General features: G+C 34.5%; 1 protein-coding gene across 2 annotated transcripts in view; it reads right to left on the reverse strand.

Moving 5' to 3' along the window:
• Nucleotides 1-17323, reverse strand: part of LOC126761992 (nucleosome-remodeling factor subunit NURF301) — a 50808-nt gene extending 33485 nt beyond the window's left edge. The window contains exons 1-10 of one of the 2 annotated variants that reach the window (XM_050478451.1): nucleotides 17035-17323; nucleotides 16460-16847; nucleotides 11931-15869; nucleotides 11373-11759; nucleotides 10976-11308; nucleotides 10792-10904; nucleotides 9167-10601; nucleotides 5569-5699; nucleotides 3268-3311; nucleotides 2200-2299 (exon numbers count right to left, since the gene is read on the reverse strand). In XM_050478451.1, the coding sequence (XP_050334408.1) occupies nucleotides 3285-3311; nucleotides 5569-5699; nucleotides 9167-10601; nucleotides 10792-10904; nucleotides 10976-11308; nucleotides 11373-11759; nucleotides 11931-15869; nucleotides 16460-16730 (6636 nt within the window). In that variant the 5' untranslated portion in view covers nucleotides 16731-16847; nucleotides 17035-17323 and the 3' untranslated portion in view covers nucleotides 2200-2299; nucleotides 3268-3284. Of the gene's footprint in view, nucleotides 1-2070; nucleotides 2300-3267; nucleotides 3312-5568; nucleotides 5700-9166; nucleotides 10602-10791; nucleotides 10905-10975; nucleotides 11309-11372; nucleotides 11760-11930; nucleotides 15870-16459; nucleotides 16848-17034 lie in introns of those variants that run through there. The other variant, XM_050478450.1, reaches the window with a different exon arrangement.
• Nucleotides 17324-17537: the final 214 nt, after the last annotated feature.

A 17537-nucleotide genomic window follows, 5' to 3' on the forward strand; every position in this document is an offset into this window, starting at 1 on the left:
GCAGCTTCAACTGTTTTACTAAACACTTGCGTTGCAAATTTAACTCGCATTTTTTCAAATGAGTAATAATAAAAATATTTGTAAAAATTTTAAATTGGTATCAACCACGTCAAAATATAGATATGTATACAAACAAAAATCAAAATTTGTTTCAAGCGCAAGGGAGCATACATCCATTCACGTAGAAGATCAATCGCATATTAATATATGCACTTATGCTCTAACCAGAGCATATTCAAAAAGAAAGGTCAATTCAATGCTAAAATTCTTTTTAAATATACACTGCAAAGCGTCATTGCTTCTGCATTTTTGTTTTTACTCGTAAATACAAAAACAGACTTGATCGCAAATACAAACCATTGCTTCTTTCAAAAAGCCAACAACAAAAAACACGGCATATTACGAATAGGCAACAAGAATTTTAGAATAGGCGCGACGTTCCAAAAGTTCAACTTTATACATATTTTCGCAATGTAAAGAATATGAAATTTAACATAATTCCGTTGTTCAAGTTCTGCTAACCAAATTCCCCCTGTTGCTTACCGCCCGCACCCGAAACTGAAATTTTGTCATTTGCCATGATGCGCATTCTACATTACTTCATATTCTCTGCTGTTACATAAGTTTTGTTAACCCTTTTAGTGCCGGGCGAATTTCACAGTTTTACAAGGGTTCGGAAAAATGCTTGTAAAAACCAAACGTGAAACAATATTTACATGATTTAAAAAGCTGCGTATTATCTTATAAAGAAATTAGATAAAAAACCTTGTTATAGACTTTGAAAAACAAATTTTTTTTTAATTTTCACAAATATTTTGTCTAGGTTTTAATCATTAATTTCGAATATTTCGCCTTTTTTTGTTTGCTATCCGTAAACGCTTTGTAAAGGCAATGCAAGCTTCCTTGGGTATTTCATCGAATATCTTCTGTAACCATCACTAAACTCTTCTATCTTCAAATGTTCTACGTTCTTCATTTTATCCAACATGAAAACTTATTTGCAATAATCTAATAGATTTTGATCCCATGAAATAAAACATGGAATTTCGGTTTACACCAGCTTTGAACAATTCTAGCCTTGTGAGCTAGATTTTGCTGGAAACGTGATTCCCAAAAAATGTGTGTCCTATGCCAACATATGATTTGTTAAAACCTCCTCTAAATACTATTTTGCGTTAATTTTTACGCCTTTTTCAATGAAAAGGGGAGAGGTAGCTAGCCCTTTCGGATATCGCCCCCACATATCATAACAGATGAAATGTTTTGATACCATTCAACTGTTTTTGTTTTTTGTTATTTTAAGTGAGAATATCAGCAATAGTGTAAACCCGCGATTATTTTGGGAGTTATGGATGTCCTGTAGCAAAAATAATGTTTCATCGGAAAAAATATTTCGTATTTCCTCCGAGGAAAATTTTTTCTTCTCATTGTTGTTTGTTTCTAGGACGTTAGGACGTGAATTTGCATTGTTTTAAATCGCACATCTTAAATTTTTTTATAAGATTTTGTACTGTTCTGTGGCACACACCCATGTCCATGGCGATTTTTCTTACCGAAATAGTTCAATATCGACGTATTCGCTCGCGTACTTCTTTCACCATTTCTGGAGTTCTAACGGTACATTTGCAACCGGTCTTTTTCACAATTTCTGAGCTACGATGAACGAACATTTTATTGACATGATTTTTATTTTTAAGATTTAACAATTTCACTAGGCCTTTTGTCTCTTAAATGCAACTTCACTACAAGTTCTCGTTCATTTACAAACTAGGGCATTATTTTCCCCAATTAATACAAAAACAAAAATTAAGACAAGTTTCGATGGGCACGGCAAGGCTGCATAAAGAGGTAACAGTTATTCATCACCACGCTGTACATAGAAGAATAGGTGACTGACGTTTGGGTTAATGTTGTTTAAGAGACTGATTAGACTATCATTGATGTCCATATATCTGACAAATTATAAAATTTCGGGGAAAACCATACAGTGACTGCATGTTTCTTATTTAAAACTATGTACATGTAAAATGTATCCTAAATTTTTATATTGGATTTGATCAAAGCACTTACAGATTTGTAAAAATCCTGGTGAAGTTACAATGAAATCCTGAGATCCAGTGCCTGCACTTGGACTACTTATTATTGTGTTATTCCCTTGTGATGTTTGTTGAATTTGAATGTCTTGTAGTATGGTTGAATCTGGTTTATCTTGGTTTTTTGTTCCATCCATTTTATTGGCATTAAGTTCAAGGTTACTGCTACTTTGTTCAGTCACCGTTGCCTTAGCTAGGAAGGACGCCTGTAAAGTGATAAATTTTTATTTTATATAAAGCGTTAATTTCTTTTAATACTTTTACTAAATACATTAAGGAGATATCGTAATCAATGAGAGGAACAAATTAAAAAAATGAAAGGAATAAAAGATTTGTGGGTTTAAACCGTGCCCCGAAATGCTTGAAAGAATTTTATTGACATATTAAAATTGCAAATTTATAAAATGCTTATTTGTTGTATTAGCTCAATGTGGACTTGAAAGGTAACAAATGTTAAGTAAATAAATTAAATAATTAGAAATAAAAATATAATAGTTTAGTTTTTCATTTAACTGCATATATATTATTATAAAAAAGTAATTTAAATCGCGAAACATTTCGAAATCAGTGAAAACTCAGTTGCTAAATTTTTTTCCATGAAAAAACTAATTAAAAGAAATCTCTTTATAGACAAAGCACTAACCAAAACTAATTGGAGAATGTTTTAGTGTTAAACAGTAATAGAAAATAACGGTATTTGCATAATGTTTTACTATAAAAAAATATGATGAAGGAAGGGTCGGACATACATACATATATGATGTAGTGATAGAAATTTTTTGTTTTTTGGGGGCTACACAAATATGTCATAAGTATTATTTGCCAAAGCAAAAGAAACAACTTACTATTCAACTCATTTTGTAAGGAATAAAATATAAATTAAAACACTTGAGTTTTTGCCTATTTCCTCATAACTGTTACGGTCCCTGTTTAAAACAATAGAAGGTAGATTCTTTTGTGTATTTAAGAGTTCAACAACGGTGTTGACAATAATTACGAAATAATACAGATGTGTGCAATACAAATAAATAAATTTCCGACAAAAATAATTAGTAAACTTACTAATGTGATCTATAAAAAAATATTATAAAAATGCAAATTGAAATATGTACATACATGCATATATAGTATAAGGTAGCATATGTTGTTGAAAATGTTGCAGCGACAAACCTACCTTGTGTTCGTAAAAGATCAGTTGTAGTACTTATTCCAGGAAACCTTTAAGAGAGTTTTCGAAGAGATTAACAGACATGACTTGAAAAGCAGCATTTGTTTGGGAAGTTTTAACTATTTGTTACTCTTTTGCACTTTTAGTTTAGTGTATTTGAATTATTTGAGTAAATGTTAAATGTTGCGTTGTATTTGAGAGAAAACAAACGGAGTTATCTTTTACACTAAGCATTTTGCTGTAAATGCGCAGTGAACGTATAAATTTGCGTATACTTTTGATTAGATGAGATGATTAATTTATGGATAAGCCTTTGTGTTTTAGTTGCTTTTGTTTTTTTTTCTGAAATATATTACTTATCGGGCAAGTACTTTTTGTCCTTGCTTTCGTTTTTTTATATTAATTACACTCTTTTAAGTAAAATTATTCGTTATTGCATTTTTTGACTGCTTTTTGCCGTCATGTTTGGGTTAATCTCTTCAATTTTTGCTTACTTCTTTTAAAGATTTCATGAATGGCCACATTAGAAATATTGAATTGAAATTCAACGTGTTTATAAAACGCCGATTCTAAATTTTTCAACTTTTTTGATGCATGACTTGATTGCATTTTGCATTTTTACAATTTAATAACAATTTCATATTACTTTTTGAACTTTTTTACAATTTAGCGAGCGCTTTTTGTCAACACAAAGGCCAATTACAAATAATCATCCAACTAATCCGAATATAAGTTTTTATTTTGCTTATTTATATGCTTTTACTTAATTAGAATTTACAATGAAAATGTTTCATTCATTTACTTTAACTCAGATACAACAAACAAGATATGTACAGTAATGTGAGTGTGCGACACTAAATACTGTATTTTTTAAATTTTGCTTTGAAATAACAAAACAGCAATATTTCTTTTTTTGTTGCTTCTTTAATATTTATAAAATTCTTATTAGCATTATTGTCAGTTAAATTTCATATTTTCATTTTCGCTTTTGTTTTAATCTACACTTCAATTATTAAGTGGATTTGCTTTTTTGTTATTTTATTTTTTTTATTTTATTTATTAATTTTTTTTGTTTAATTACTAAGAAAACCAAAATATGTAAAAATTACAATTAAAACAATTTTCGGTATCATTAAGTCAATTTATTGCAAAAAGCGCTTTACATTACAAAACGATTCGATACTTTAAGACTTAAAATTAAAAGTAATAATAATTAATAATAATTTTAATGTAATTAGCAATCCAAATAATACAAGAAAAATAATAATATGTATTTTAATGGTATGTGTTGGACATAATCGTAATTCTAAAGTACACATGTTCGTTTAGCTGTTGATGCAATGTGTGTTTTTTAACAATATATTAGCATATATATATGTATGCATATTATTCTTTAAACATACAGTGTCTTCCATTGGATAACGAAACGTGCAGTTTGGCTATCATTTTCTAAGTTATAATGTCATAATACTTTGTGGAACATAATTAAAGGCATTTGAAAGTAGTAAACACCCGAAAGAATTTACGCGAAAACTAAAGATATGCACAAAAAACTTAGTTTATTCAATATACAATGAATATTTAGAAATGAGTATGATTAACTTTCACTTGCTTTATTTAGCCTGCTTGTTAGTTGTATAAAAGTGCATTGAAGGAACGCATAGCGTAGATTAAATAGCAAATCAATTGCAAAAATACTTAAAACCCATTGTCATCAAAATTTCAATTCAGCACAAATAGAGACACAACGCGCTGAGTTATTTAGTGCTTTTGGGTTTTTGTATTTCATTTGCTTTCTTATAATGGAATGTAAACATCCTTAAGCAGAATTTCAAAGAATCTTCCTAACAGTACTGCACTTTTGTTTGTGTGTAAATTAAGTAGCTATTGTATTATTGTAACTTAACATAATATTTAAAAATTGTCTTTTTTTATAATATTTATCATAGAGATGTATGTATGTGTGATCATGTATAAGAAATTATCGTTTTCGAATTAGTCAGCAAAAATTCTGTTGTTATATTGTACATATAGTATATACTTGATCAGCCATATAACTGCGTAGTAACTGTATATTTAAATTAATATAACATATGTTGTAATAAATAATAAAAGGCTAATGTTTGCACTGTGTATATACTATATAATATATTTTTATGTATGGTATAAATTATAAAGTGAGAAAATATACACTTACATTTAGTTTTTATTTATTTTTGTTTATATAATTATTTCAACTATTTTTTTGTTTTTTTTTTTTTAACGTTTTGCGTTTTTATTTCGTTTCTTTGTTCAACAACTACTCACTTGCTGATGTGTGGATTGATGTACTGGTGTTAGTGGTGGCGGTTGTGAATTCAGAACCGCGTTAGGTGGTTGGACTGCCAAGTAAATTTTCGTTGGTCCTAAGACGCCCTGTTTTCCGCTGGATTCTTGCGCTAAAAATACGAAATATATTTAGTGTTAATAAGAAGTAGATATAGAAAATAAGCAAAAAAAAAATAATGTTAAATATGCAGAGCAATATCACTAAATTTTTATTGCTGTAGAAAAATAAAATTGACCTAATTATTATAAGAAATATTGGTGACGTTAAAATCAAATTTAATCCTTACAACAAAACAACATTAAAGTAATAAAAATAAAAACAAATAAGTAAGAAGGGCTAAGTACGGGAGTAACCGAACATTATATACTCTTGCGACTTGCAAAAATCAAAGCCAGGGAAATATTTTAAGGTGTAAAACGTCAACCAGAGGATCGGAATCCAAGCAATTTTATATATGTATATTTATAGATATACATATAACTCATACACTGGCTGCCATATTCGGTATTTGTTAGAAAAACTAAAATCATTATATGTAGTATATGGGAGTTGGGGTAATATCGACCCGATTTTATCTATTTTTCCCAATACTACATACTATTAACGTGTCACACACTAAAAAAAAACTAATCATATAGAGAAAGTCAGCCGGATGTTCGAAAATCCTGATATTAGTAATATAGGGGCTAGTAAAAGTATTTTAGGCACAAATATACACTGTTATGAGTAAAACACGCTCTCTCATTTTCATTAGCATAACTCACATGTTGACCGATTAGGCATATAGGGACTAATGGAAATATTGGCCCGATTCAACCCATACAGGCATGCCATTGCCAGAGAAGGATTATCACACATTAACCAATATTTTCGATCAAAAGTCAACTAAAAGTAGATATCTAGTGGCTTAAGTTCCTGGGTCAATTATATTTCAAACAAATGTATTTTGCCATGTTGGTATGCCTTGATTACTATGCTAAATATCTGCCGCAATCTGTCAACCAGTTTATCTTCAGCTGCTGCTTCTGCTTAAGTTGGTACACTTAAGTAGTGCGTTTCGATTTTTACAATAGATACAAATATCAAACAATGAATTTGTTGCCCTACAAGTTCTACAAGCCTTCAAAGACGGTCGTGAGATCTGGACGACCTTCGACCTCTTAAACTAATGAAAATATTATAAAAGAAAGTAGTCAGGCTAGTGTTAGAGAGATGTTTTTCGAATGATTTTAGTGCATATTTTGGGTATTAAAAAAATACGATTGTGTTCGAATTTAAAACTCATGAATACCACCATCGACCGTGGAACCCGTTTTCAGTCGATCGAAGAGATAAAACAAAATTCGCTGGAGGAGCTGAGGGCCATCCCAAAAAGTGCTTATGAAAAGTGTTTAGAGAACTGGAAAAATCGTTGGCATAAGTGTATTCTGGTGGGAATTACTTTGAAAGCAACAAAATAAATATTGATGAATTATTAAACAAAATACCATTACCATTTACATTCAGTTTTTAGACCAAACGTAATTCCAGATAATGAAAACACTACTGAAGTACTAAACTTTCTAGAATCGCCTTGCCAGATGAACCTGCCTATTCGAAGAATTTCTATCAAGGAAGTAACGACTGAGATAAAGAAAAATAAACTTAAAAAATCGCCTGGTTTTAATAAAATTGATGGTCTTACTTTTAGACACCTGCCCTAAAAATGTATCAGACTACTTACTTACATCTATAATGCTATGCTTAGACTCGACCACTATCCAAGTCAATGGAAATGCGCTGAAATAATGATTCCAAAACCCAATAAACTAGAGCACTGCCCTTCTTCATACCGTTCAATTAGAATGTTACCTGTTTTAGAGGACCAAAACATATTACCTGAACACCAGTTTGGGTTTAGAAGGGGGCATGGAACTCCTCAGCAATGTCATCGAATTGTTAAAATTATCACGAGTGCTTTTGAATGTAAGCAATACTGCGCAGGGGTATTTTTAGATGTTAAACAAGCATTTGATAAAGTATGGCACCCAGGGTTACTTTATAAAATAAAGAAATGGTTTCCAGCGCCTTACTACCTAGTACTTATAAAATCATTTTTAAGCAATTGTACGTTCTATGTCCAGGAAAAAGATGCATTTTCTGAGCTTTATACGATTGACGCTGGAGTTCGCCAAAAGAGAGTGTCTTGGGCCCCATATTACATACAATATTTACAGCTGACCTACCGATCGCTAATGGCTTAGAGGTAGCAACTTATGCAGATGACACGGCATTTATCGCCATCAGTTTTAATCCTAGTGATGCCTCAATGCCTCAATGCCTCACTTCACTTACAAGAACAATTTAATATTGTCGAAAAATGGCTAAAGAATTGGAAGATAGAAGTAAATACACAGAAATCCGTTCAAATAACGTTTACGTTAAGAACTGAGAAATGTGCCCCCGTAACATTAAATGGCTCCATAATACCTGAAAGTGAAACTGTGAAATACCTTGGTTTTTATTTGGACAGACGTCTCACTTGGAAGATACACATAAAAGAAAAAACGAAGCAGCTCGAATTTAAAACTAAAAAAAATGTACTGGCTTTTAGGTCAGCGATCAAAACTTAGCTTTGAAAATAAAGTACGACTTTACAAGTCAATCCTTAAGCCAGTATGGACGTATGCAATGCAGTTATGGGGTATCCAACATTGAAATCCTCCAAACATATTAATCAAAAACTTTAAGAAGCATTGTAAGTGCTCCTTGGTATGTAAGCAACTTCGAAATCCACAAAGACTTAAATACACCTTTTGTTAAAGACGAAATCAAGCAAATCTTGTCGAAAGTATTTAGATAGATTGTCTTATCATATAATAAATATATTTACTAGACAACATTATGGGTCTTAGACGTTTAGAACGAACTCACATTTTGGATCTTCCATATATATTTTAAGCAGTTTGAAGAAGTAGGGAAGGGATATCGGGAGTAACCGAAGATTTTATACTCTCGAAATTCTAAAACACGTTCTCGTGAACACGTTTAAATATCACATACTAATCACATACATTAATCAATCATACATTCGAAATCTGGAAGCTTGAAGGAAAAGTGATGATGCAAATTGGCTCATGATTTCTAATGCTTATTGCGTTATCTCACTTTCAAAAGTTTTCAACATAACCGCTATATAGGGGACGGTCATGGTTATTATCTGATTTAATACATTTTCAAATTCCATAAATGACTTCCTTTCAACAAGTTAAGTTAAATAGTTGATAATAGGCATCATAGCCTTGATTGAAATAACGGTTTTTGTATATTCAATTGGAGCTTGGCAATATGTTTCCGCTTAATGGCAATGCGTTACAATGGACCGATCAACCCCATTGGGTTATCTTAATTTTTAATCAAATTGTCACTTGTTGATATTGGACGGATAGTCACCCCGATTTTTTTCTCAAAAAAAAAAAAAAAAAAAAAAAAAAAAAAAACGTAATAATAAAATAAAAATAAATAAATAAATGATTATAAATATATGCTAATAAATAAAAACATAAACGACTGATACGCTTCAGACTTTAAATATACCTTTCAAGAGTTGTTGCTTTACTTGTTGTTGCACAAGCGCCAACTGTTGTTGTGTGAAATCATTGCCGACCAAGCCCTGCAGCACAATTCGTGGTCCTTGCTCGGTTTGTATGACCTGTGCGGTGACACACTTAATAACCGTGCCCGGTGGTTGGCCTTGAAGCAGACTCTCCTCAATCGACATAGTCTTGGTTGGGGTGGACGTGGTCTGTTGTTGCTGTTGGACACTTTCTTGATTCATATAGCTTGTTTGATGTTGTTGCTGGGTTTGTTGTGTGAGTGTAGTTCGCTGTATTATTTGCTGTTGTGGTTGTGCTTTTGGTTGTACTTGTTGATGCACAACAGCTGGAACTGATTTTTCGGGCGACGATTGTGGCGTCTCCAAAGTACTATTCGTTATGATGTGTGCATTGCCATCGCTTTGCGTCTTAATGTGTGCGACAATTTGCGCTTGATTATTACCCAACGGTCGTATGATGACTTGTTGACCATTTATGGTGGCAACTTGTAATTTGCCTTGGGCCAATTGTTGTGCTAAGGTGGAATTTTGCACGACGAGTTGTTGATTGGTGGTTTGAGGTGCTGCCGTAGTTATTGTTTGTTGTTGTTGTGGCTGCTGTTGTTGTTGAATCTTTACAACTTGCTGAGTCGGTGTGCTCGACTCGACTATATGGTTATTTGTTGTTTGTATTGTATGTTGTTGTGATTGTTGTTGTGGCTGTTGCTGCACCACTATTTGCTTAACAAGACGCGTTTGTTGCTGCTGCTGCGGCTGTTGCACTTGCGTCAGACCAGGCTGTGGATTGGTGGTTTGTACTATAACTTGTTGGTGATGGGTGGATTGCGTTGCAGCTGATTGCACAATCTGTTGTTGTGGCTGCTGCTGTACAACTTGTACAGCTTGATTTTGTGGCACTGATCTTTGCGTGACTATAGTTTGTCCAGGACTCAATATAATGCGCTGACCACCAATCACAATTTGTTGCTGAACATTGCTGGTATTCACTATTTGTTGTATCACCTTTTGCGTAGCTTGTGGAGAGGTGTTGTTGGTCGGGTTTGATGGTGTAGGCGATTGGTTTACAATAATCTGTTGTTGTTGCTGTGGTTGGGCCTGCTGTATGCTTTGCAAATTGGATGCAACAGGCTGTTGGGTTAACTGTTGACCGCCGGTGGTTATTAATACCTTTTGTCCTTGTTGATTTTGTCCCATCAATAATTTCTGACCCGGCTGAACAATAAATTGTGGAATACTTTGAGAATTTGTAGTGATTTTTGTGGCATTTGTGGTGCCTTGGTTTGCACTTGGTATTGTTTGTGTAACAACCTTTTGCACAGTTGTTGCGGGATTCACAGTGACATGTTGATTTATGACCTGCGCAACGGCCTTGGGTGGAACTGGCTTGGGTTGGGTACTTACAGAAGTCACAACAGACTAAAAGGTGTTAATTTTAATAAAAGAATAATAATTTGAATAATTGAATTACATAGGTATAGAAAATACAATTATTAAAAAAGAAGCAATGTTGTAGAAAGTGAATGAAGAACTTTTTACAACTATGCTACTCTTTTAATAATTATTTTATTATTATTGTATAGAAAATATAATGGTATATAAGACAAACCTTTTGAGCACCTTGCACTGGAACAGTCTTCTGCACAGGTTTAACAGTTATTTGTTTCATTACGCCTGGGGAATTTAATGGTGTCACCTGTTTCACTGGTAGTTTCTTGGTAACTACATAACACGGAATTCAAATATATTTCATTAAAAAATTTACATATTAAAATGTGTTTTGACAGCCTTACCCTGAGCGCCACTGCCTGGTGCTGTTGTTGTTGTCAACACATGCAATTTACCGTCAGGCATTTGTATTAACTGTTGCCCAGGATTTAAACCCCTCACGCTGACTTTGCCATCAGGACCGCGTATGATTTGCACTTTAGACTGTTGTGGTGCAGGGTTGGTGGAGGATTGCGACGCTTGCCCACTTGTACTAGAACCAGTTGAAGTTTGTGTTATGGTTTGACCACTACTATTAACTTTTTGTGTTGGCGTTGTAATTGCTTGCTGTATAATACGTGTTGTACCATCGGGATTCTTTACGATAACACGACGGCTACCTATTATTTGACCCTTCACTATCGGATGCATAAACGCAATGTTAAGTGTTGTAAATTATTTGAGCATTGCTAAGAAATTTACCTTGCGCCTGTAATTTAGGATTTTCAGGATTCTTCTTCTGAAGATGTGCAGCGCGTTGTAATTTCAATTGTTGTTCCATTTTTTCCTTGATTTCTTCACTACTCTTTGCGGTTATTACCACTTTGGTGGTGGAACCATTAGAACCACCAGCACTGGATGCCGAAGAGGAAGATGGCGATGAGCCGGCTTGTTCCGCTGCTTGACGCAAGACGACAGAACGTGTCATGGTTGTCTGTTTGCTTTTCTCATGACGTTCGCCCATTAGTTTTATTTCCCACAATTCTAGTTTATCCTCTTCCACCCACTCCTCACTTATTTGTGGTTCCGTGGGTTGTGGGGATTCAGCACGTTTCCGTTTACGCAGACCAGAACGAATTGACGTAACCTCTGTTACATTACAAAACAAAAATGATAATCAATAAACTTACTAATGATAAAGACCGAAACACTCGTAAAACAAATACAAATATGACAATAATGTCCAATAATACATACAAAAAGAACCTGTTCAGGGTATAAAAAGATCCAATTTTTTGCAAATTATATCAGCAAACTTACCGCGTATAGTCTTCGGCATTTCAAGTGGCACAACAACTTTACGTCGTAAATACTGTGTACGCTCGCCATAACGTCCCATGTGTCGGAACTTCAATAGCTCCTGTGTTACAATCTCGGTTTCACTTGTTACTTGATGTTTACCATCAGCTGATGGTGGTTTGGCAATCATATCGTCCCACCGTAAACAACACCAGAGTATACGCAATTGCAGTGCAACTGCAGATAGAGTTGTCGCTTTGCTGGTGCGGAAGGACCAGCAAGTTTTGAAAAGCGGCCGCGAACATGGATATGGCCACACAGAATTACTCTTCGCCAAATGATGGAAACCGTTTGTAGTGGTCTTACCACCCATGCGCGCTAATTTTTTTAGTTCATATGGTGGCAATACGAGTATACTCATCTTAAGTTTGTGTGTTAAGAATTGCGATGTTAAAGGATATGTTGAACCGATCGGTGCATTTTTAGATGGTTCCAGTGTTGGTTTTTTATCGTCCTCTGATTTTAGGTTTTTACGTTCCTTTAGCATCGTTTGATCGCGCCACAAGTAAATGCGTCCACGTGGAGAATCGGCAGCATATAAGCGCTCCTTGCCGTTCGGATAATATTCTTTTTCGTATTTCGTAACATCTTCACGTTTCGTTATGCGTGGTTGTGTGGGAAATCGGCGATTTTGTTTGACGCTTGAAGCAGCCGCTTGCTTCTCATATGTTTGATTGAGAACATCTTTGGTGGCGATATAAGATTTATTGCCACGCAACTTTTGTTGCTTTTTCAATTTTTTAGCTTGTGTAGGATCCATACCCAATCCATCGCTACTGGACGCTAAAGCTGCTAATGAATCATCATTTGTAGTTTCCGAACTCTCAATCTCAACATTACTGCAAACATCAATATTATCAATGAATTCCATACCGCCATCGCTTGAACCACCGGTTGTCATACTTTCCTCCTTTACGACATTCGTACTGGTACTTTGCTCTTCCTTCGTTTTGTAACAATCACTTAAAAGCTTATCATCATATGGCACTGCTACACTGCGTGCATGCTCCCAATCTTGTACTAAATCCAATGGATTTTCATCGATTAACCAACGGCAATCGTCTGCCTCATCTAGCAGTAGTGAGGCATCTTTTTTACCTTCGGTTAATTTTTGCTCCAGTATTGAAGGCTTCTTTACGGCACCCAAAATAGCGGCCACTGTTTCTTTGGAACCCTTACCAGCAATATGTGCTTTGCGCAGCAACAACAATAATTCCTTTTTAGCGCGAGCTTTCTGTAGGCAAAGTGGTGAATAGCAAGTATTTTGCGTAATTTGCGAGACAGCATTGGAATTTGTATTACACTCTTTCGTGTAACAACGATATTGTTTAGCGAATCTATTCAACTGGCTGAATTGTAAACGCACAGTTTGTATTTTCTTAGCTAAGGAATTGATTAAATCAAGATTAACATCTTTGTTGGGCATATCTTTTTGCTGTACATATTGAATATCCATCAAACGTCGTTCTAGGAATGTTCTTTTGACCACCTTCTTAACCTCTGTTTTGCTATCATCGGATTGCGATTGTTGTAATTGTGTATCCTCCCCGTCTTTCTCAATTTTTACGGCAAGTTCTTCCTCAGCTTGCTTAAGCTCCATACGTCGTGATAACAAATCATCGAGCCTACTCTTACGAGCAATTTTGGGATACATAAGTCGGCCAGGCATTGTAAGCGATTTAGAAACATCAATCGTGACACCCTCTGTGCCAGCATCAAGCTCTTTTATTTGAACATCTTTAAATTTTTGTAAATAATAATAATTGGCCCCCTTCTTTACTGCTGCATTGCACTGCAAAATGAATTTATGTGTACGCGGATCGACACTAATGATCTCATCTACATCGCTTCCTTTTGTGAAGTGTACATTTACTTTAACGGGTGGTATAGCCAATCCATGACGATAGGGAGCGCGACGAGCTTTGCTAACACCAACACCACCGCCGCAACGACGACTCGTTGACAACCACATCCAACCCCATTGGCCGTGTATGCGATACTCTTCTCCTTTTTGCTTCCATACTTGATGCTTAAGCCCTAAGGAGTATTTGATATAGTTGAAAGCAAGGCGATTGCGCTCTTCTTCGTCATCACGTTCACGTTTTTCACGTTTCTCTAACTTTTTGCGTTCTTCACGTTCTGCCGAGGTTATGCGACATAATGTAAGATGACCTAGCTGTTCATGCCAAACGTTTGCAAAAATAACACTTTTAAACGATGCTTGGAGTAGTAATAATACTATTACGAATTCTGTAGGGCGCCGTGCATCCGTTACTGTTCTACGCCATTTCCATTTTATGAATCTCCAATTTGGTATCATAAATGACGAAGGTACACTTTCCTCGAAATTTAATAATGTCTGCCGCAATGTTTGTGTAATACTATCTAAACTGCCCATAGTAACACCAATCCATTTAAACTCTGATGCTGTGGTCAATGAAAATTTATGTGATAAATGGCGCCGTTTGTCACGTTCCTCATTACGCTGCGGTTTATTCAATGCAATCGGATTTGATGTGTATTGATTTACATAATTTTTAAAACCATGTTCCATGCCCAATTTAAAATGATTAGGTTCATTAACATTTTGACTTGTTTTCAATCGTGTCATCATTTTATTCTCTGTGGCACTTTCGTGCATTTGTCCGTCTTCGTCTTCATTACCACGGATTAATGCCCAAGTTTTCTTATTTTCCTCATCGATATAAGAAAGCCGTTGATATTTGTTGTGCTCCTTTGTAATGGACTCGGTTAGTTTCATTTGACGCACAATTTCATCTTTACGCTCCGTCAATTGATTGTATAGTCCTGTTTCTAAATCATCTTTGTCGATTACGCTTAGTAGATGCTCCAATTTCGACTCCGTGCTGTAGTACCAAATTTTGTTATTATCCAGTTCGGGTTGACCCTCGACGAAAATTCTTCTTGCAATAAACCAAAATTTGCGGCCGTGTCTATCCAATCCGAGTATATCTTGCCTTATAAGTACACCTTGTTTTTCTTGTGGCAACACACAATCAACAACTCCAGTTACTTTATGTGACTTGCACAAATTACACTGCCAATCTTCAGTTGGTACGTCGTTTAGTGGAGGATCCACACACTCCAAATGATAAACGGCAGGACAAGTTTCGCAACACAATAAATCACCTAATCTATGGCAAATGCGGCAATGATCGTCATAATGTATTGGCCCCTCTTGTAACATCACGTCACGTACAGCATTCGTTGTTAAAAATTGATTAGTTAAAAATTGTAACACTGTTATCCGATCCGTGACGCCTGTAAATGGATAATCACCTGCACTTAATATGTTATGTACTTCTCTGCTGAATATTCCATCACTTTCTACATAACAACGTAGTACTTCAGGCCATGTTATACCATCAATTAAGTATAGACTTATATTGACAGTGTCTTTCTGATCAAGTGGCCCAAAGTGTGTGCCCTGTACATCTTCTTCACGTAAAATTGCTTTTAATAACATTATGTGTATATCTGCGATAAGAGCGCTTTGCTCATCACATGCTAAAGCTGCACAGAAATCCTCAAAACGGAAGGGTGACAACCGCACCAGATGACGAAATCTGCGTAGAACTTCATATATACTAAGAGCCTTAAGTAAAAATTCATTTTTCATTAGCAAATCTTCTGAAGATTCAGGCAATTCGAGCTGATCATATTTGCGATCCTGCAACCAAATTGGTTCAGGACTTGGTGGTCGTGGGGGACGACCAACACCATTTTGAGTAAAACTGCACACAGAGAATTCGGATTCACTTTCGTTAGCTGCGTCAAGGCTCTCTTCATCGGTGGCAGAACAGAGTAATTCGTCATCAATGTCACTCTTTTCACTTGAATCGCCAAAATCAGAGCCATAGTGATATTCCGATTCGTAGCCTATTAAAGAAAATATTAGAACAATTAAAATGTATGAAGTTGGTTATTCATTAAATGAAGAAAAACTTCTGTCAAAAATATGCTTTCTTAGCTTTTATCTTTTTAATTTTAACTTGAAAAGTTATTATGATAACTATGAAAATATAATTAAGTACTTTTTTAGGTAAAACTAAAAAAAAAAAATAAATAAATAATAATTACAATTTACACATATCAAAGAAAATGCATAAGTAATGTTTAAATTTTATATCAGTACATATTTATTTATATTAATACCTCATTATTATATTCAAAACAATACATATGTATGTACCTAAGTAAATCATACAATACCTATATTTTGAAATAACTACTTATTAGATAAACTGCATTAAAGTACCTCGTATAAATAAAAATAATTTAAGGTATCATTAACTAATATTGTATATGTAAATAAAAAATTTTCTTTCATATAAATAAAAATGTATAGTTAAACTCTACCCAAGGTAGTAACAGAGACTACACTCGATAGGCAATTAACACCATTGTCATGTTGTAAAATCTAAAATCACAAGAAAATGTAAACAAATTTGTTTGTTTACGAGTATTACCTCCTCTCCGGCTTACGTTAGCCGTACTACTTGTCGATTTACGAGATCTGCCCCTGGTGCTTTTGCTGGTGGATTTCCTGTTATAGCTGCGACTTCCATCACTTTCCTGAGGTGAAGAAGCACGCGAAGCAGATGGAGTACTTAACTGAGAATCACTGGCTTTGCTCAAATATTTTGGCTTCTTCAACAGATGATAATTAAATTTAGTGCCAGCGCGCTCATTTGGCGTCTTCGGAGGCCTACCCCGTTTCCGACTACCACGTCCACTCATTATTTAAACAACTACGTTTAGTTAAAATTTTTTTTATAAATATATTTAATAATTGTTGCCAAAATATTCTTTAAAATAATTTTCTATAAAAATAAATAGTTTGCGATGTTGGAAAACCTGCAAGAAAATCAGGAATAAAAATTGAAGGTTATTTATTAAAACTGTAACGCACACAGCCAGGCATTATTAAGCATTCCAAACAAGCATTTTATCATTCACTAAATTTCAACAAAAACAAACACTACTCAATGGGGTTAAAGAAATAATGTTTGCATATTTTTGACAATTCTGCTAAATACTCTACCTTCCTCCCAAAACTGTATCTTTAGCGCTTATTCAATTGATGGCTTCGCCAGTCGAAAACTCAAGCCCAATCGAGGCCGCCATTATGAAAAACGATTTTTCACTTTATTTCTATAAGCTATAACTCTTCGCACACGATTTTATATACTATCGAAAAAGTACAAACACTTGTATTTGATTTATAAAAAATTTGCACTATTCAATAATAATTTATACGGTTCTTATGAACATTTTATTCTTTAGTGATTTTTCCTCACTTTTAACTCGCAAAACGTACAGTAGGCAATGACCAATCACAGCGAGTCTTTTATTTTAGAACGCCGAAGACGACCTCTGGCAGTCGTTTTGTGCAATATGGCGAAACGATGTTGCCACCTGCATGTGTTGTGTCCGAGAAGTGCGCATGATGGAAAAACGTGCGAACTTGCCGTAATAATATGCGAATACCTTATTGTTTTGTATACAAAAATAGTTTTCTGAGTCAAGTAAGGATATTTTTGCAAC

This window comes from Bactrocera neohumeralis, chromosome 6, assembly GCF_024586455.1.
Source record: "Bactrocera neohumeralis isolate Rockhampton chromosome 6, APGP_CSIRO_Bneo_wtdbg2-racon-allhic-juicebox.fasta_v2, whole genome shotgun sequence".
Lineage (NCBI taxonomy): Eukaryota > Metazoa > Arthropoda > Insecta > Diptera > Tephritidae > Bactrocera > Bactrocera neohumeralis.